Genomic DNA, 22,363 nt, shown 5'->3' with positions numbered 1-22,363 from the left:
TGTAACATAGAAGCTACTTAAGAGAAGAGGCATGAAAAATTCCACAACAAAATATGCTGCCCAAAGGGAAATCTTTCTTCTAAATATCTTCCAGCAGTTGGACTCTGACTGGCAAGCATTAAATTTTCATTTCTTATCTTATCTACCTGTTCATGTTCTCCTTAGCATTATAGAGTGGAAATTCTATTTAAAAATTGTTTAGTTCTACCCTTTCTGCAGTTTTTTTAGTAGTGTCCTCTGCAGATATATGTTTTCTCTTAAAAAATAAAAATCATGTATCTGAAATGTATTCCAGTAACACACATGGAAAAGTCTGCTTTACCTTGCCTGTATAATAGCTCAAAGTACAAGCAAATATCAGTTTGTGAGCTAAACTGATCGGGCATAGCTGGGCAGTAACGCAGTTCAAACACCTCTGTAAAGTCCCAATCCATTCCTATTGTGTTGGGCTACCTGACTAGGGAATGGCCACACTAACATACAATACAGACCATACGTTTTCACGAAGGGATCATTTTGCTTCCAGCACCCCGAGAAGGCAGCGTGCCTGGCCGCTCTGTCCCCACGCAGGAGCTCAGCCCGTTGGAGCCCCAGCCCAGCAGCAGCCCTGGCGCAGAATCGCGGCCACAGCGTAGGAACTCTGTATAGATGATGAGGCAGAGAGGACTGTGTGTTTTCTAGCCTTTTCCCCCCGACTTTTATCTGCAAACTCGTTTAGAAGGTTATTTTAGCTTTTTAGCGTTTGACAATTTTTCTCATTCAGCTGTATATGTAGGAGATCCAGATACTCTGACCCCCTCAATATCTAAAAAGGGGCTGAACAATCACTGGTTTTAAATTACTTCTAACTCTTGGTTTACTAACAGTCTCTTATAATTCCTGATCTTTACTGCTGCCTGTAGTATTCGCTGTAGTCCTCTCATGAGGGCAAAGTATGTCAGTTCTGTTCTGCACATCACCTGGTCCAGACTAATAGTGAATGATTTTTAAGCACTGGACAATACAAACTCCTCAGGAAACGTCACTGTTGCAATTTTTCAGAAAATTACTTAACAATAATGACCATTATTGTTTGTGGGTTTTTTTCTCCTATATTACTTTTTATTTTTAAGGAAGGGTAGCTCTCTTCCACTCTGCAGTCACCTTGTCTTCTGTTTGATGGGCAACTTCCTTTTTACTTCTACATATTTAATCTCAAATTTCTCCAGAGGTTTTGCTACTTGTCCTTAAGTATTTAGTGTTAATTGATATCTATTTAATATATTTGTTCAAGAACATGCTCTTCTGATAAGTCTCCTTTCTACTTATTCCACTGTTCTACTAAGAGATGATTTTTGATACAATTTCCTGTGTAATGAAGTTTCCCGTATTTATATTTCTCTTATCTCTTGTTATGGCTCCCTTTACTTCTCAACAGTCCTGCCACCTACTAGTTCTCTAATAAACTTCCTGCACTTCCTGTACGTGGTTTCTTTATACTCATATGTCTTTCATTTTTTCCGGTCTACCCTTGTAACTCCTATTATTTTCACGTGATGTGCCCGGCTTGCATCCCTGTGCATTGACCTCAATTGTACTGGATCTCTTAAAGGTCTCCTTCCTGACTTAACTGCCTAAGTTTTCCAGCCTTGCCACACTTACCAAACACAGCATTTCTTTCCTGCATAGCCATAGGCATACCTTCTAACTAATTACCGTTGCTTATGAAGCCTGCACAGAGGATCTAAGAATTTTAATTATGACCATAAGAACTAGAAGAGCTGTTTGGTTGTGTAGCCAGGGCCTCCATTTTCACACCACTACATTTAATGATCCTCATTTCAGAGGATTTTTTTTCCAGCTTAGCCTATGTGAACATATAGCAGCAGCCCTCATTGCATAGAGACTTCATTCTGATTTCTAGCCTGAACTTGTTCACAGCTATTTTATATCCATTTTCCTTGGTGACAATGATATCAATTTTCTTAAATAGTTCTTTTTCCCTAATGTTGAATCCATCATTTTCTAATATATAAGCACAGAGAGGAACTCTGTGCGTATGTACTCTCTTTTTGTTGCCTGTCTTTGGTTTGTTAAACTAAACCACTTATTTTCAGTCTTCATTTCAGCTCACTCTATTTCAATCTGAGTTCACCTTTGTGGACTCAGAGTCATCAGAAATACAGACTGCACTCTGCATGAGTCACGGTAGAAGCAGGTCCAACAACATTAATAATTTCCTATCACAATCTATAGTTCAGTGACATCCTGGATTCACTATCATATTGGTGACTCACAGTCATCCTGTATTCACTTCATACAGATGTGTACTTCTTTTTATTCACAGCCTCATGCAGAAATTCTTGTCATTGGTCTCGCAGTGAAACTTCCCTTGGTATTCCCGTATTTTATCCCTTCTCCTAGCCCTCAAAATTATATGTTTTTTCTAGCACAACAGCCAGAGCTACATGAATACTGATAATGCCTAGGGAAATGTGTCATCAGAAACCTTCGGTTAGGATACTTCACCCCTTTCTGCAGTGGTAAATTAAAGCAAAACAAAATAAAACCCTGCATAAGATCGGTACAAAACCTAAACTCTAGTGACTTCCACAAATACCCTTCTTATAGTTTCATACTTCACCTTGTCCTTTCCTTACTCACTCGGTAACTGTTCCATCCCTTGTCTTAGTAACAGATGAATTTAGGCCTAAATCAAGGAGAAAGAAATCTTCCCTTGTGTTCTAAGAGCTGTTCAGTTGAAGCAAAGATTCAAAGTACTAGGGAACTGCTTTTCTAGTCTCTTCAACAAGTGTTTGAGCAGACTGAACATGGCTGAAGCTGATCGTTATTACTTGTATTTGCCTTTCTAATCTTTATCAACAAAGTGCGCTCAGGTTTTTTTTCCTGGTCAGGAGGACTGATAGCATATTTTATAGTCCTTCAGATTCTGTTCTGTGGACCTTGCAACAATGGTATTCTGCAAGTCTTATGAATTGATTTTGCCATTTTGAATTGTTTATATACAAGTGGTACAAAACCCTTAAAGAAAAAGCTTTTACTGATTTATTCTAAACATTATTATTTAGACAAATCGTAAATGATTAATCAGTACCTTATGCTTTTACTAAATCTAGCAAAAATTGAAATATTTATTGAAAAAAACTCAGAGATATTTTATAGCTGAAGAAACTCAGAGATACAATAGACGTGTATTGTATAACAAGCAGTAAAAAATCGGTTTTGGCATAGGTCTTTGAGTAGTGTCTTAAAATATACTACATGAACATGACTATTAATACTGTTCATACTCAATTTTGGACATATTTTTCCTAAGCAAGGCACAAAGTCCTTCATATTTAACTTGCTTAGATGGGCTGGTTTGAGTTTGGTTTTATCCAGATCAAGAAAGCTTTCTTTATTCATCACATATGTAATGATCACCATTTACAAAGTGTACGGCATTGTAATGAGCTTATTAAAAGGGATATTTTAGGTCGCTGTTCTTTGTAGGTGAACAATTAACAAAATGTTAGCAATTAAAAATGCAACCAACATACAGGTCAAGGTTCCCAGTTGGTAGGTCATAACATAACAAGATAGCCCCAAGTCAAATTCAAAGAAGTGTGTGAGTAAGCAACTATTACCTCTATAAGGATTTAGAACATAATGAAGTTTAAACAGTCAGGTACAGTTTATCATAATTATGCCAATAGTTCTTTTTTGAAGGAGCAGTCCCACTGCAGTGCAAGTGTGGTAGCATTTGGCCCTTATGGAACTGAACGACACTGAAAGAAAAATGGGAACAGTCAAAAATAATATTTCAAAATGAGAGCAAGGTACACATTAGAAACACCTTGAAGTATAGCAGAGGATATAAAACAGGACAGCAAAGGTATCATAAAACTGCTTCATTTCCTATGCAAAGGTATTAGAATTAAGTGTTAAAGACAATCTCCTTGCTCAGGTTATTATTCATCACAGACTGAACTCAGTTAAGTGTACTATGAGTTTTCTGTGTTTAGGATGCTGCCAGTACATGATATTCCACACTAAATACAAATGTAAAGCACAGCTGAAGGCTATTACGTACTAGGGCTACTCTGTCTACAAAAGAATAAAAATGGTATGTTTCTCTCGTAACCTCTTCCAATTACATGTTCAAGGGTCAGCAATAACTGTAAGTAGAATAAGCAGTAATTTTCTGATCACTAAGTTTTGACTAAAATGATTGCCTGAGGTCTAGAAAACCGACTGATTTTACAATAAAAATTTAAAAAGCATTTTGGGGCATGAAAACAAGGTAGAATTTACTTTCTATTAATAGTATATATTGCAACTGCTCCGGCTTTAAAATTATCTTAAAAAATTCACTGAAATTTATTGACAGATATTGAAAGCAATTTTTAAAATTTTTTAAAATACCAAACTATTTTCCAGTAACATGGGGAGAACTGAGTTAAATAAATGCCAAGAAATGCTGAATTAACTCATTTCACACTATGAATTTTAGAAATCTTTTTCCTTTTGACCTTCAATTTAATATGATAAATGAATTGAAACAAAGGTCTCACTTTGGGAATATTTTGGCTTTTGCTCATACAGATAAAAAAATGGATTACTTGTAATATATGGAAACAGTTGCTCTGGTGTCCTGATAAATTGCATGAAGAATTACCAAAACCTGAACACAAACCAGAACCAGTTCTTCTCCTTGATTCAGGTTCACTGTACAAAGAAGAAAAAGAAGATGAAGAAGAAAGAATTTAATGAATCCTAATAGTAGGTTGAAATTCTGAAAATTTCTTTACACTATGGGGACTTCCTGTTCTTGCCCAGTACTGCTTCTTGCAGGGCACAGTAAGGATTGCTGTGCTGTTAAGAAGGGCATGAGGGACATAATTAAAGCCTAAGGGCTATGAAAGCTGCTCCAAGTCATGAGGTAGGAAACCACCTTTTTGCAAGCCTTGGTAGACTGCTTGCTTCCTGCCCCCTACATTCCACCCTGGCAAGGTTTTAATTAGTGCAACTGGAATAGCATGGGATTACAGTGGAAGTATTCCTGGCTACAGCAGTAAATTAAATAAGCAGTGGGGTATTCAAAGTCAAGAGTGATGCCCACAGACACGCACAAAAAAAAAAAAAAAAAATCACAAATGTCACAAAAAAAATCACAAAAAAATCACAAATGTCAAGTAGCTCTTGCTTAAAACTGAAAACAAACTTAATTTGGGAGGAGTTAAGAAAACATACCTGGCTAGTTTCCACTGAAAGTGAATACTACTGTGCACCGTGCGAGGCTTCAAAACTTTGTCAGAGTCTTGTGTTGGAGGAAAGGCTCCAACAGTTTGATAAGGGAAGAGTTTCATGATGGATTACAACTCCTGTTTGTCATTTCAGAAACTTGAGTATGTTGTTTACATGTGTTAGGAATTTGGAAATCTCAGATTTTCTGGGTGAGATTATTTTTAACTAACAGGTTAGAAATGTTTTTAAGAGAAGCACTCCCTATCACCGTAAGGTGTCCAGAATGAAAACAGAGACTTTCCCCAAGATATTTACAGGGCGGTGGAAGCTCCTCAGTGAAGGATTTGGGATTCCAATGCTTTGTCAGGAAATGGAGAAGCAAGTAGAAACTTTTTTCTATAAGAATGCTGGTGAAATCACTTGTTACTCACCTGCTTCTCCTTATACAATTCCCTTTGTGGAGTTTTATTTAATGACAGAATGGCACTTTTAACATCAGTAGTGCTAGTCAGAAATAAAATGTTAAGGAACTGAGCAAGGTGATATGTAGGAAAGAAATAGGCAAGGATTCTCATGTTACAATAATTGCACACTACACCTGTTCGTTCCATAGAAGGTAAATAAAGCATCATTTTCACCAATCAAGCCTGAGAATTTCCGGCTTAGGCAATAGAGAGCTGAACACATTACATACTTCCTTACTGAATGCACTTATTCCTGTCCATAAAGGAAATAATTTTACCCAGAAATCCAAGTACATGGTTTATTTTTCCACAGATTTAAGAAAGACAAAAGTGGAGCTTAATTTATATCACTCTAATGTTTTTTTTGCAAATGTCTCTGAGATACTGTTACCATTCAATGCACTTTAACCTGGCTTTAGATTTTTGTCCTTACAGCTTTTAGTTTTGCTAATATGCTAACTCTCATACCTTCATTATTTTATTTGAGATGTGAAGTACACGATGATAACAACAGCAAGAACAATAGTTTAAATAGTGTCCTCATACTGCAAAATGTAATACATGGAAAATAGGTTTATTTCAAAATAGGGTAGGAAGGTGATCATGAGACCTTTGTATTTTTCAGTTACGCATTTGTGTCTTGCAGTGCATACATAGGGGAAATGAGAAAGGTTAGCATGCAAAAGGAGGTTCACAAGGAGATTAGTTTAAACTGATTTTCCACAGTGAAGAAAGAAAAAGGAGGGGAAAAGGCAACGGGCTAAAGCTGTATTTGAAGTATCTCACAACTCAAACCTTTTAGTTACTGAAGATGACTGCTTGTTTTAAGAAAAAAGGAGGGTAGAAACCAGATGCAAATCTCTTCCTAACTGAAAAAACAACATCCCTAAATGTCACACACATAGACTAAACATGACAGAGAGTACAAAGTCATATCAACATAGGATTCTTTCCTTTATATAGGAAAACGACCTTTATGTAGTCAGGTCCCTTCTGACATGGGATAAAGTTTCTGCATTCATTCCTAAAAGCATCTGTGCAAAGATTCATTTTTTGGGAGCCATAAAAACTCGGTATGAATCAAATGTTATATCTGGTACAGTCACACTAGTGCCTCTTTTTGCATTCTATTACCACATATATATGAGCTAAACTTCCGTAGAATCACAGAATGGTTGGGGTTGGAAGGGACCTTCAAGGTCACCTAGTCCCACCCCCCCTGCCCCGGGCAGGGCCCCCTTCCCCCAGCCCAGGGGGCTCCCAGCCCCGTCCAACCCGGCCTTGAACCCTTCCAGGGAGGGGGCAGCCACAGCTGCTCTGGGCACCCTGGGCCAGCGCCTCACCCCCCGCACAGGGAAGGATTTCTGCCTTAGATCTCATCTAAATCTGCCCTCTGTCAGTTTAAAACTGTTCCTCCTCATCCTACCCTCACCCCCTGATCCAGAGTCCCCCCCCCACCTTTCCCATCCCCCCCTTTAAGCCCCGGGAGGCCGCTCGAAGGTCCCCCCGGAGCCTTCTCTTCTCCAGGCTGAACCCCCCCAACTCTCTCAGCCCGGCCCCCCAGGGGAGCTGCTCCAGCCCCCCCAGCATCTTCGTGGCCTCCTCTGGCCCCGCTCGAGCAGCTCCGGGTCCTTCTGCTGTTGGGGGCCCCCGAGCTGGCCCCAGCACTGCAGGGGGGTCTCCCCAGAGCGGAGCAGAGGGGGAGAATCCCCTCCCTGGCCCTGCTGCCCCCCCTGCTCTGGCTGCAGCCCAGGGCACGGGTGGGTTCTGGGCTGTGAGCACACATTGCTGGGTCATGTCCGGTAAAGGGAGTTAAATTACTGACATACAGATAAATCATAAGTGAGAGAAATCATATAACTTGGAAAAAAATAAAAATAATAAAAATAATAATGTATATATATATATATGTGGACTTAATTCTAAAAGGATTAGTGTAGCAACTTCATATACATGTAAATGCCAGGGTAGGTCCTGGAAAAAAGTGCTGGAGTGGAAAAGCATCAACCTGACAGAAAGACCTAGCTGAACTGACACTGCATTATACCAACAGTAAAATAAAAAATGCAGGTAGGTTAGGCCTGCTTTTGTTCTAAGACAAGTGTTGTGAACAGACAGACTTTCTGCTAATATTGTTTTTCCCATTAATCTCTTGAAATCCTGTACCTGAATATACTGCTAGTCATGAGAAGGAGGAAAAAAATACCAAGACAGAAGCCAAGTCTCAGCTGAATTTTCCTTAAATCTATGGATTCTCCACTTTCCACCATGTTCACTGTCATCTAAATAATCATATTTTATACAGGATATATTTTACAATTTTCATTTCAGTTATGAGTGCTTCGTTTGTCAGCAACTGAATTTGCTTGATGGTTTATCTGTACTTCCATCATATTCTTAACCGATAAGCAGTTCCCAATGTGTGGCGCTCTTTACCAGGTTTCTTTCATCTCCAGGTACAGATACTGTATTTTAGCCATTACAGCACAAACGCTACTGTTGGCTGTAGTACCACTTCACTGGACTATAATCATAAAACATTTATCAGATGAAGGCATATAGACAAGGTTCTACTAACTTTCAGCATATTGGGATCCTCCCTCATGTGACAGAGAACACGTGCTACACCAGCATTAAGAGGAAAATATAGCTATTGACCATTCATCCTTACTTTTGGGTAGGTCTTTCCTGACATAAGAGCTTCAGTACCCGTACACAAGCTGAGTTTCCACCTACAGTGGCAGGTTTATCTTGGACTGGTTTTAATCTTTACTTCTAAATCACAATAAACAGAAGGAAACTTCATACTTCCTCCTGCTGTTTTTACATCCTCATACTTTCAAACACCAAACAGCATTATTCAAGTGAACATGCCTTGAAAACTATGTTTTCAGTAAGATCATCTCTGTTGTATTCCTTAGGAAAGGCTAAAGAATTAATATGCTATATTGAGCACTCAAAAAGAATAATTTTGTCTCAAAGCAAAAAGCTTTAGCTTTTCACTTAATTACCATTTTCTTCAGTACAAGTATTTAAGACAAGCAAACAAGGCATAATTCTGTTTACTGAAATGCTAGGGAACATAAGGTTGCAAATAAGATTAATGTATTAAGTACTAATGAATTGCTGCTCCCCTTAACTCCATGATAAATGTGACAGCCCTTTTTTCAGACTCATGTGAAGTGTAATAAGCTCATCCTCAGATCAGAGAATGTCTGAAAATTGATTGAATTAATTTGAGCAGACAGGAGGCAAAGGTGAATTACAAAGCATTTATCTTCCACTGACTTCAATGTCATATCTGTCACATCCTGAAGAGAAAAAAAAAAAAAAAAAAAATAGCTTCTGAACTTGCTATATTCTTTATTTCTAAGAAAAAATTTGGAAGAGTGCAGACCTTTTTTTCTAAATATTATCAAGAACAAAGTAACATTACCAGCTTTCTCATTCCAGATACTTTCACTGCATAAGCAACGTAAGTCTTCACTGCTATGGGATACATGTTTCAGACTGTGTTATGGGGGCTACACTACCACTTAGAGAACCTGCCTGAGTGAGCTATCATCTTCCTTGTTTGACAACCTATCTTTCATTCTTGTCTTGGATCATAAGACTTTGCTGCATGAGAGATTGTGGAACACACAAATAAAAAGGCAAAAAAAATTAAAAAAAAGGCAAATACTAAAATAGAAAAGCACTTCAAACTCTGCAACTGTGAGTAGCTGCACCATACTGGGTTTTTTAAACCTGTCAGGTATGATCACGTACAGATCAGCAGCAATACAGCAACTGACAGGTACATAAGCTACCTTTAAAAAGCCCAGATAAAATGAAGATTTATAGGATTATTGGGAGCAGGTAGAAAGATGGCTCCCTGATTTGAAGGAATACTTAGCATAACATTGAAGAGAACAAAGTCATGCTGACTATTCATCTTGTCTAGGAAATGCCTTGTCAGTGGAGAAAAAACTAAGCCTTGCTATGCATTCTTTTTACACCTCCAAAAGGTAGCATCCTCTAAGATACACCGTACTCCACACGACACGTAGAACCACTGGATGAGTACTCCTGAGGATAGATTGCCCAAGAGAACAAGCTATCCTCTTGGAGCCCTATAGAGCAAAGTCTAAAATATCTTATGTTGCTAATTCATGGTAAGAGATTATGACTAATGGACATATTGATGGCATCTGTCAGACGGTAGTTTATGACAAACCCCTTTTGATGAATGGAAGATATGTTATCAGAAAACCTCAGGCGATAGTCAAATATTTAACTTCATGATAACAAAATAGAAATTAAGAAAATTGGAAATGTATTAATACATTTATTAGACACTGAATATAAATATGTAGATGCTTTCTGATTTTTTTCCCTCACAATCTAATTACATAATTTTTATGCCACATACATAATAGCACTCTCATCTGTAGCTTCCATCCTGTCTTTTGTCTCACAGTTCTCTCTATATTACTTTTTTTCATTATTGATCACTCCCCTGATCAACACAAAATTGTTCATTTTTTTTTAAATGTAGACTATCTTACTCAACTTGTTACACTAGGACAAGTGTGCATTCAAATTAAATTAGTTGTTTGCCTATGAAAACATCTATGATTTATTTTCCACATGACATCTATGGTAGCAAGTATTAAAGAAACATGAGAATAAGCACAGTATTCACTCAAGAATTTATTTCTACTTAGAAAAAGAATACACTACCCTCCACTAATGAACATCCATGGCAACTAATCTAAGCATAACTGAGCTCAAAATATCTTCATCTGCACTCCAATAAGGTACCCCAGGTACCCCAACAAAATACCAGTTCAATAATTCAAATGTCTGCCTATTCAGAGTCAGAGCTTGCACCATCTTTTGTGAAGTGAAATGAAGATAAGAAATAAATGAGTATCATCTAAGGAAGCAATAGGAGACCACCATGACCATAACTATCATGGACTTGGAAATTTCCTGGTCTTTCTTGTAGGAAAGAAATGTAATGATGGAATACCCACCCACATAGTTTCACCTGAGGAGGTTTTATTGGTTGCTTGGTTGGTTTGGCTTTTTGACATTTATTTTTTGGGGTTTAGGGTTCTTTTTTTAGGGGAACAAAGGCAGTCTTCTTAAGAAAGATCCCATTAGAAAAGGGGAAACGGAGGTAACATTCCAAAGTACCAGTGCTGTCATTTAGATAACTGGAAGACTAAGAAGAAATACCAACCTAGTACGGAGGAGGAACTACAGAATTGTGCTTTCTGGCATACAGCTGTGGGTAGAAGAGCAGTCTGTAAGAAGAAGAGCTATCATGCTGTTCTGCAGGAAGCAGTGAACACTACAACCACCACCTCCAGGTTTATACATGTTCCTGTTGAATCAGCTAGCTACTCCTTGAGCTTGGTACTACCAGTTGGTAGATCTCACTGAGTGTTCCCATCAATACTATTCCTTAGAATATCAGTTCATCCTGGAGAATGGTCTGTCTAAAATAAGAGATGGAACTCATGCTGTGTCAGCTAAGAGAAAGCAGAAGAGTCAGGACATATGAATGAAAGCCATTTGGATCAGAAAATTGAATCCATTCTGATCAGAAAGCACACAGGTTAGAGGATAAACTTTATGCTGGTACCTTGTCATTCCTTTCTTTAATACATGATGGCATGATCATCGTGGCCACCATACAGCCACCAGGTGCTCTCCTTTCCTCTGTATATTAGCATGAGATTTTGCTTCAGTTAATCAAAGTATATTGATTTCATCAGAACAGCATGCAGAAGTGTTTCTTTCTTTGACAAGGTATGATGTGGATAAAGGTCCATCCATGTATGAACACTGCTAATCTAAAGGCCAGGATCTGCAGGTCTCCCTGATAGAGCAACTAATTCTGGCAATCATTTCCAGGCACACGAAGGACAAGAAATTCCTCAGGAGTAGTCGGCATGGCTTCACAAAGAAGAAGTCATGCTTGACCCACCTAGTTAACTTACATGATTAGATGACAGACCTGGTAGATGAGGGGAGAGCAGTGGCTAATGTCCCCTGGGCCTTCAGCAAAGCCTTTGACATGGTCTCCCATAAGAGTTTCATAGCCCCTCAAGCTGTTGCTGTAGGATCTGGATGAGCAGACAGTGAGGTGGATTGAAAACTGGATGAATGGCCGGGCCCCAAGGGTGGGGATCAGTGGTGCGAAGTGTAATTAGAGGCTGGTAACTAGTGGTGTAACCCCAGAGGTCAGTACTGGGCCCAGTCCTGTCCAACATCTTCATTAACGATCTGAATGATGGGGCAGGGTGTTCCCCCATCAAGTGTGCTCAAGACACAAATTCGGGAGGAGTGGCTGGTAGGCCAGAGGGTCACGCTGCCATCCAGAGAGACTTCAACAGGCTGGAGAAATGGGCTGACAGGAACCTCGGGAAGTTCAGCAAGGAGAAGCACAGTCCCACACCTGGCAAGGAACAACTCCATGCACCAGGTATGTGCTGGGTACCATCCAGCTGGAAAACAGCTTGGCAGAAAAGGTCTTGGGGGTCCCAGTAAACACCAAGGTGAACAGGAGCCAGCAATGTGCCCTTAGAGTGAAGAAAGCTACTGGTATCCTGGGCTGCTTTAGGCGAAGTATTGCCAAACAGACCAAGTGAGGTGCTCCTTCCTCTCTGCTCAGCACTGGTGAGGCCACACCTGAAGCCCAGTTCTGGGCTCCTCCATACCAGACATGGACATAGCGACAGAGTCCAGCAAAGGGTCAGGAAGATGATAAAGGGACTGGAGCATATCACATATGAAGAAAGACTGAGAGAGGTGGGTCTGTTTAGCCTGGAGAAGAGAAGGCTCAAGGGGGAATATCATCCATGTCTATAAACACCTGAAGGGAGAGTGCAAAGAGGACAGAGCCTGGCTCTTTTTCAGTGGTGCCCAGCGACAGGACAAGAGGCAATGGACACAAACTGAAACATGAGAGGTTCTCTCTGAACATCAAGAAACACCTTTTCACTGTGAGGGTGGCCAAGCATTGGCACAGATTGCCCAGAAAGGCTGTAGAGTCTCCCTCCTTGGAGATACTCAAAAGCCATCTAAACATGTTCCTGTGCAACCAGCTGTAGGTCACGCTGATTGAGCAGGGAAGTTGGACCAGATGATCTCCAGAGGTCCCTTCCAACCTCACCCATCCTGTCAGTGTGTGATTCTATGATTCTTTGAACTCTATAGGAGATCCAGTGTCCAGCAAAATATCAAATGATGCCTGGGTTACAGGACACTGCATGTATTCCTGTGTGCTTTCTCCCTAGCCATCAGCTTCAGATACAGCTACATCACAGGAGGTGTATCATTGACTTAAGCCTCACAGTCACTCATCACTGACTGACCCAATTCGAAAGATTACTTTTCCCCACTTCACTATTGTCCCAAAGTAAGCCCCAGAACTAAAGTAAGATGAAATAGCTGAGGACAAGAGCTACTTCAGTGGAAAATCTGGCAATTTAATTCAAACCAAGTACTGTGGCAGTTTGAACTCTAGACTATGTACTGGAACAGAAGACCAAGCATTCAAACACTGTTTCATTCACTCCAGCATGAATATTGTAACCACTTAAACCACTAAATAACATTTATTAAATGAATTTGTTAAGCATATGTCTAAGCTGTCAGGGTCTGAAAATCCACATCCCTATACTCACCAGAACTGCTATTCCACTGGAGTAAGAGGATTGTAATAACTCTATAGTACATCTATATTTAGCTTTATGTATGATCACATAACTATAACACCAGTACAACTGTTAGTACTGATGTACTTATATTAACATAAAGCCATCTTATATCAACCTATGTCATCTAGTCCCTGGAATACTATTATAGCACCAAACCAATGTAATAATATTCATTTTAATAAAAGGAGTTACAATGTTTTAACTATGACAAAATAGATAACATAAAATCAGATTTGTGTTTAGACAAGTCTCTCTATCAGTTTACAATCTGTTTGCACTTGGGAGATTTTCATTATGAAATCTTACTAGCTCAAGACCTTTACAGGTTTCTGAATATTTAATATTTTCCTCAAAGCTCAACTTTTGGTAGTGAATGAATCCATAAAGCTTCCACTTTCCACTTTTTCCCCCACTTTTAAGAAACTGTAATTGCAGCAGAGAAAATTGTAACCAAATGTTTTTTGAAAACCGGTACACAATCTACTTAGATATTTTCTTTCTTGGTGTCTGACTGCTGCTATTTTAACATTCAGGGTTGACAAAAGGCTGAGGAATTTTGTCTTTCAATAGATAAAAGCAGAACTCACCTAGGCACATATTAATGAATCCAGAATGACTTCTACTTTCAGTTATTGAAAGGAGAAAACCCTCCCATCCATCTACTTAAAAACCCTGGTTTTGCATAGGCCTTTCAGAATATCTTCCAGTTTTCTTCTGCCATGAATAAACATTAAATATTCGTGCCTTAATTAAAAATGTTTCCACTTGAGGTCTTGCATTCCATCTCGGTCTGCTCTTCCTTGTCAGCCTGTAGTTTCAGTATTTATGACTTTACAGTGCTTTACATAGCAGCCAATTGGGTATCAAGTCACTCCTTTCATAGTGGTGAACACTCTGTAAACCGTTTTACAAAAGGACTCAAAATATTACAACAGAGCCAACCAGCCATGCTCTGCAGTTTACCAAGGCTGTTTTAACAGTCTGTATTTTTAAATGGGTGACATTTGTTAGCAAGCTGAAGAATAATTAGAGCCCCTAGTTCTTTGGGACATTAGTTTAACTGCACTACTGCAGAGGGATTAGAAAAATCAGAGACAATTTCCTGAAAGAACAAAAAGAATATTCAAATAAGAAATATTCTTCTACAACTCTGGACTCAACACTTCATCTTGGAATAGAAAGACCCATACAGAAGGTACAGAGGAACTCAGTAATCCATTACTTCAGAGCAATTAAAACATGGTAAATAGGGAGAGAAGGTTTGTATCTGAATTCAAAACGTTTCTTTAGGAAAACTGGTGGTGAAACTCACTGACTTTTGATAGACTTCTGGTGCTATGAGTCAAAACAACTGGAAAAGCATCCTTCTTACTGCCAGCTCAAAGTAATAATTCAGGATTTCCAATACCCACTTCCCTGCTAAGCATCTCTAACATACAAAGCTCCACAAAAACAAAGGGGACCTCACAAAGCCTTTCACTTGAAGAACCTGTGTACACCTGAAAGGGTTTGCTACTTGCATTTACTACCTGCAGGCCTGTGGTCTGCTGCATTACCACATGAGAGATTTACAGTCACTTTGGGGGTTTGTAGATCACTCTTAGTAATAAGTGGCTTTAGCTCTCAAGACAGTAAATCAATGGTTTCAACAATCCTAGGACTACAGTATTAAAAGGATTCCATTGTTCTACAGAGAACACCAAGCACTTTGCACACAGGTGCCTGCAAGTAATTGATGGCAGAGATCCTTTCTTAGGTATGCATGTCTGAACTGTATTCAATTCACCACCATTCTCAAAATGCCATTGTTTTCTTATGTAATTCACACAAGTTGCCATTGTACATTTGCTATTCGTCAGGGGATGTAATCTGAATCTTGTAGAATTATACTGTCCTGATATCTTCTTCCCTACTCTAAATAATTAAGACTTGAGACTTGCAAGACTTGGAGGGGGAGGGGGGAGAAGAGAGATGTGTGTTTCAGGGAGGCAGGAAGGACAAGGAAAGGGTGAGTAAGGTACAAGAGTAAAATGGAAATAAAACGTGGAAATAGGCCTCCACTTACAGATCAAAAATCTAATAAAGACATGGCTTACACAGTTGTTCCTAGAACTGGAAATGCTAAGCTATCATTCTGTGTTGGAAGTCTTCTTTTCAGCTGCCTAAAATGTTGCATACAAAACGTAATTCCTTAGAAGGCAGAGATTTCGCAGTACTTAACATTCCAAGCTTACAGGTATTCTAAACAGCACTTTGCAAGAGGAAATACAGCATCTTACTAAAATGAAGACACCCCGGTTATATAACATAGTTGCCAGCACAAATTTGTAGCATTTCTATGTAATTGTTTTTAAGATAGACAGTAAAAGGCTATATCTAGGAAGGAAATGCATATGCCTCCCTTATAAGTATGCCAACCTGTTTCAGCTTCTACGGAGTTCACAATAAAAGATACATTTTATTCCTTGTTATCTTGTTCAGGTTATGAGGGAAGGTAACCAAGTCCAGACTTCCTAGTCACAATGCAAAGTCCTTTTTCATATTATCACTTGCTAATGAAGGCAGCTTTTAACAAGCACTACAATCATGACAAGGCTGGTAGTTTAAGCTTTGCAGGCTCTGGTAGCATCCTCACCATTTCAGTCTCTGACCCCATTTTTCAGCTAAATACTTCCAATAAAGTATCCTTCAACATTTCTACCTAAAGATGTTATTTACTGAAGAAGTGCCAACAGGAGAGCTATTCTCACATTTTTTGCTCTTATTAATACAATACCCTAAATCAGTTTCTCTAAACAATTTACACTTTTCACTAGTGCTAAAATGCCAGAAGGAGAAATTTGGAAGTCAAATGGGCTTTTGTTTTGACAGCTTGCTTTGGAGGGAGGGGTATTGATTTCTTCAAAGAAAATATTGCCCCAGGAGTCTAAAATGGATGAGTTGTTAGACCTGCATTTCACAGTTCCTTCCCTAGCCCATCCCTAACATGCTTAAAATTCTCCACAGCAATTGTTTGTGTTAACAAAATACTCTGAAGAGTTCCTTTCTCAGTGTAGTTTGAGACAGTGTGAAGGGGCCTGGGCATGCAGAAAGTAGAGCATTTGTAGGAACCCATATCTCTGTAGGCTTAGAGATATAGCATACTTTACAGCTCATGACCTCCTGGGGTCCCAGGAGCTGATGGACTCAACAAGTCCATCTGACACAGTATCTTTTTGAGATAGCACTAGGCCAGCCTTCTCCTAAGTGTTTGCTCATTGTTATTGAATCACTTCCCCCTCCACCAAAGCATTGTGGCATTCCCGAAGACCGATTTACCAGCTGCCCTGGATTAAAATTTCACTCCTGCTTTTAAATTTTGAATATAAAAGCCTTTAGAATTTGTGCACAACTACACAGACTAAAAAAAAAAAAAATAAAAAAAAAAAAAATAAATAAAAACAGCTTTTGTGACACTCTTAGACTTAGCATAAAACTATACCAACAAAAACAGTTGGCAAGAGGTTTGACTCACAGGTAATGCAAAGGCTAAGTACCCTTCCTCACTCCTGTTCATAGTCACTCACTTGCCCACCTTTTCCTACAGTTGCTTATCTGCTCCACATTGAGTAAGTTCAGGGGGCTAAACAGGCAGAAAGACTGCTTTGTAGGGATTTTTTATTTTATTGTGGGACAAGCAATTAATATCCTCCAGAAAAAATGTTATACTACACAAAAGGACTTAAACCACAAGTAGGAATTTTACATGTTTCCCAACATAACCTCCAATAAAAATATAAATACAATCTCTCTCTGACTCCTAGGATTTTGAACAAGTATATAAGTATGCAGTGGATCTCCCCCAAGTAAAAAACATATTTTTTTTTTTTGCAACAGACATGGCCTCAGAAATATCCTCAGAAAAAGCTGTATACAATATTCAGATTTTAAACTATTTCTGCTCTTGCCCAATTTTAGCTCCTGAGCTGATTATTCCTTTCCTTCTACTTGTTTGCAGAGCTGTTTTCTGATCTCCTCCTCCTGGCTTTTTCTGTAGTAGACTTTCTTGCCACTGTTTATATCTTCTACATGTCTGCTTATAAAAAGGTTATTTTCAAGATGTGATCTATTATTAAATACATATAAAGAAGGAGAAGAGCACATGAGAAAGTGAGCTTAAAAATCACGTGCAAGGCTGGTCATTGTGCACGTGCATTTAATCTTAAATTAGAACTATACTGTGCAAGTATGTTGATTAAAAATGCTACATCCCTTATCAACATAATTACAGTAGGAAATGCCTTAGTCTATAACTGTATATACATACATGTATATATTTGGGTTTGGTTGGTTAGTTTTTTTCACTGCTATTGCTTGTTTCATCTGGAGAACTGAGGTACCAGGAAGTGGACAACTGAAGTCCCCTAGGAGGGTTCTCAGCTGTACCTCATGTACCTTCTTCATGTAGATAAGATGTTTTTCTGGCTTAGCTTTACACATGTAAGTAGTTTATTGGCCTTATCCCATAAGGATACTCATTTGCAGTGATAAGGGAGCCTATCAAAAGAGGAAATAAAGATCATTAGCCAAAGTGGAACATTCTGTACCTTAGAATGGAGAGTTGGAACATTTCAAATGAAGAGGGTCAAATCAAACCAATTGTACTATGTAAAAGAGTACACTGAGATGTATCATAAGTTTCATAGTAGACACAAATTATTTCCTATAGTGCATGAAAGCCAACTGTATGAAGCCTCTTCTTCCACACTTTCATTTGTATCAATACCTAGACTTGCCCAAGAGATGTAAGTATTCTTCATATGAAAAAAATAGAATAACACCTTCCTTCCCACAAAGCCCAAAACACTACACTTCTTCATTATTTGGGGTGCTTACAAGATTTCACATACAATTGTTTATGTTGCAGAATACCTTGTCAGCACCAATTTACATTCTGAATGTACACAGCATGACCATCAAGTCCCAGAAGTATCACAAGAACCTGCTATTAAATGTGCATTTCCCCCAGCCATATAATATCATGAAATGAAACTTTTTTGGGGGAGGAAAAAAAAACACACACACAAAAGAAAAAAAAAAAAAAAAAAAAACAAAACACCAAACACCCCACAAAACCCTAAAATTACTCTATACGCAAGAGAAGGCAAAGTATTCTCATATATTTTTCATCCCCAACTGTAGTTCCCAGAACACCCTTTGCTGACCCAATTGCCTATCATCCACCAGTGAAAGAGCTCTCCCAGCCTCTGTAGCCATGGAGAAGTGAGCTTGCATGTGTTACAACAGCTCCTCCCCTATTGAAAAACCCACAGCAAAACCTGCATTTTGACTCCACTACCTTTGCCCTTCTTCAGGTAGTAAAGCAAGAGACACGGGGGCAGATGTGTATTTTCTTCCTCAGCTCTTTTCTGTCTGTTTTTTTTGAATGTATAAAACTTCTTTGATCCAGCACAACATTTTTACCATGCAAAATCTGATAGATTTCTGATCTACTTTCCAGAACCCTTGACACACCAAGGCAGATAGAAGGCTGACAAGCGTTTTTTTTTTCAGTTCCCCTTCTCACTGATTTATGTGAACACTTTCATGCTTCCTTCATTAAGAAGCTGTTGCATAGTGAGCGTACATTTCTACTTTTCAGTATTTCATTTGTGACTGGTGGGGGAAGCAGGAGCGTTCATAGACTCTCAGTGGAATACAGCAGCTGTCCATTGCTTCTTCAGAGACAACATCCAGAGTAGTAGAGGATTGCAATTACAAATGGGAGGTGAGAAAAGCATGAAGCTCGAAGCTTTGGGGAAGAAAAATAGTGGAGTTGAGGATGGATGCTGTCTACTAGTGACATGCTCTGTGCAGCCATGAAAGAAGTGCAAAGAATTTAAAAACAGAACCAGCATCATTCAGCTCCTGAACTCCAAGGACAATCAGTGATTTATCAAGAGTTTATATCCAGCACTTCATGGTAAAATGGCTCATCTTAATCCACGATAATCTTAATCCGGGCCATTGCAATTTAAATATAGGACAATCTACCTGTCCTGTTAGCTTCACTGAATTTCTGACACAATGCTGATATGATTGTGCAATACTAGTGTTACTCTGCACATCTGTGGCACATGTACAAAACAGCAAAGCCTTAGTAACACAAAGGGCAAATATTTATTTAGAAGAGCATCTCAAAAAGAAGGTTCAAATGAGCAACCTGTGCATTAGTTTAGTCAGCACAATTTTACAGGGACTCAACATTGTCACTGTTTTTTCCCTGTACCTGGTTTCCCCAGCTTTCTACTTGATATAACTCACCAATAAAAATCAATTAAAACAAAACTGTATTTCTATGTAATCTAGGTAATGCAGCAACCTCCTGAACACAAACTATTTGCAAGGTGTAGTCCAACAGTGATTCAGATGAAGCCATTTAGTTATATATCTATGGTTAAGCAAGTGAAATCCAAAATGCAGGTATGACTGAAAAACGCTTCACAGTGTCACCTCTACATAACTTACTCCTAGCCATTAAAATGTTTTATTTGGATTTGGAGACAGCATTTTCCACCAGAGTCTCACTGTGTTTATCTTATGTGCTAGACAGAATATACCTAGATAGACATTTTTACATCTTCCATTCTCTGTGACATGCCAAATCCATGGAATGTGATTCTGGTATCCCAAATTAGTATTAACAGTGCAAGTACGGAAAAGGATTAGTAGGATTTTGAGCTGATCGTATATTCTGAGTTGAGACTGATTTTAGAGACAATTAATTGAAAGTTGAAAATGATATTTTCAATGTCAGCCAAACCGGAGGTCTGCTTTTAGACCTAAAGATAAAAGGACTGAAAAGACTAGCATGAAGCAAATAACATCTACTCCAATTAACCGGTGACTCTTCTAGTTCAGCAGGCAGTGTTGTTAATATAAGGTTGCTTTTGGAAAAGTCACAAAGTTCAGAACCCAAGAGTTAAAGCATTCATATAAATTCACTTAAACTACACAGAAGTTAGTCTAAGTCCTTGCTTTTACTGATTCCAATTTCTTGAAGAAAATTCTGTGTGCTCGAAAGCTGGTATTTCTTTCAGCTGCATCAGGTGGTCTGATAATACGTATTACCTTCCCCTATAAACCGTGCTCTTTCACGAATTCAGCAACGCACTGCAAAGCAGAGAATGCTAAATTCATGCGTGTCGTTTGCAGCGTTTATTTTTGATGGTGCCAGCTAATACAGCTTACCAATCCTCATCAGGAGAATGGCAGGCCATAAACTGGAATAGGTATTGTATAAGCAATAAGGCCCGATTTCCCTTTCACTTCTGTGAATAGTTTTTTTTCCCGGGAGCAGCAGTGATGGCGAGGTTTCAAGGGACTGCAAGGGTTTGCCAGGAGCCAGAGGCAGGAGCCGCAGTCCCAGGAGCTGGGAACGAACTGGGTAACCCGCTGGGACAGGGGGAAATCGCACCGCTGAGCACCGCGTAGGGCAGCGTTAGGAAATCAGGACAGAGCACAGTAAATCCTCTGAAGACGGGTCAGCGGACTTATGATCAGCTTTCTTCATTTACGTCGGGTGGGAGAAGGGGAAGGGGGGGAAGGGAAAGGGAGAGGACGGGTATTAATGTCGAACCTCAGACTCACCGATTTTGGCCAAGCTGGCCACAAGTATCCAGAGCGTGATGACATAAGGGTCCTTGACGTGGTCCCACTTGAAAGAGACGATGGCAAAGCTTTGAGGCTGGCTGCTATTTATAGGGCTGGCCGAGCTTCTCTGTCCCAGCGCCGCTGGGAGAGCCATCAGCCCCAGGAGGAACCCCACTCCAGATCCCTGCCTCATCTCCAAGCCACGCACCAAAATCCCGCTTCCCCTTCCCGCAGAAATTCCGCCTCTTCGGAGCTCCTTGGCGGGGGGGGGGGGGCGAGGTCCTTGTCCCTTCGCGGAGACGCGACTGAGGACGGCGGGCGGCGTGGGTGGGTGGGTGGGGGTGTGTCTCGGTCCCGTCCCGTCTCGCCACCCGTTTTTTGGCCGAGGAGGGGGGTCAGGGGCTCCGTGCACGGGCAGATGCTCGGCGCTGGGGTCCTGCTGCTCGCCCGCACCTGCCTTTATCAGGCCGGTCCTGGCCGGGCGGAGGCGGAGCTTCCCCCGCTCCCGCGGTGCGGAGCCGGCGCTGCCCCGGCCCAGCACCAGCCCGGGGGGGGGGGGGGGGGGACGGACGGACACACACACAGACACACACACGCGGGGACACCACGGGGACACGGCGGTGGGCTCGGGGTCGCGGCCGCCGGCCCCGCCCGCGGCACGTGGGGTTTGGGAAAGGAGGGACCCAGAGCTTCTGGAGCTCTTCCCCCCCACCACCACCCCGCTCGGGTCCGCGGAAGATCCGCAAGCCCTCGGGTGCTTTGGGTGCGCAGCCTCCCGCCCTCGGACCCGCCGTCCCACGCCGGGGAGACGCGCTCTCTCCTCCTCCTCCACTCCACAAGCGCGCTGCGGGACCTAGAGCAAACCCAGGCAGAGCAGATTTCGGCAAAACCGGCTTTTTTTCTTCTGTCCACCAGAGAGCACCTCTTCCCACGCTGCTCGGGGAAGTGACACCAGCAGGCGAGGGCTGCCTGGCCGCTCACATCTGCTTGCAGCTGTTTGTTCAGATGTGCTATATTAAAAATGCTACCTGGCTTCTTTTCCTCTTCCCGTTTTTTTTTTTTTTTTGGTTGTTGTTGTTGCTGTTGTTGTTTTTTGTGTGTGTGTGGGTTTTTTTGTTTGTTTTTTGTTTTTGTTTTTTCCTGGTCCTAATGAACGTGAAACCTCTAAACGGTCCCCACTTTCCCCCCTAAAGCCTTCTTTCTTGCTGATAACATTTGCCTGATGCCCTGGACGGTCCATGTTTTGTGTTGGAGGCAGGTGGCCCATGATAAGCATCACCCTGCAGAAAAAAGGCAGCAAAGCAGCGTGTTCCCAGCCAACCTTCCCAC

The 22,363-nt window shown here is 40.5% G+C and overlaps 1 protein-coding gene across 3 annotated transcripts in view; it reads right to left on the bottom strand.

Annotated features, from left to right (window-relative positions):
- Nucleotides 1–21,499, bottom strand: part of SLC9A3 (solute carrier family 9 member A3) — a 61,506-nt gene extending 40,007 nt beyond the window's left edge. For all 3 annotated transcript variants that reach the window (XM_042806938.1, XM_042806939.1, XM_032998907.2), the window contains exon 1: nt 21,032–21,499. In XM_042806938.1, the coding sequence (XP_042662872.1) occupies nt 21,032–21,227 (196 nt within the window). In that variant the 5' untranslated portion in view covers nt 21,228–21,499. The remainder of the gene's footprint in view (nt 1–21,031) is intronic.
- Nucleotides 21,500–22,363: the final 864 nt, after the last annotated feature.

Source organism: Tyto alba, unplaced genomic scaffold (genome assembly GCF_018691265.1).
Source record: "Tyto alba isolate M040663 unplaced genomic scaffold, T.alba_DEE_v4.0 Super-Scaffold_48, whole genome shotgun sequence".
NCBI lineage: Eukaryota > Metazoa > Chordata > Aves > Strigiformes > Tytonidae > Tyto > Tyto alba.
The sequence above is the reverse complement of the archived record's forward strand: the minus strand, read 5'-3'. Positions and strand labels throughout refer to the sequence as shown.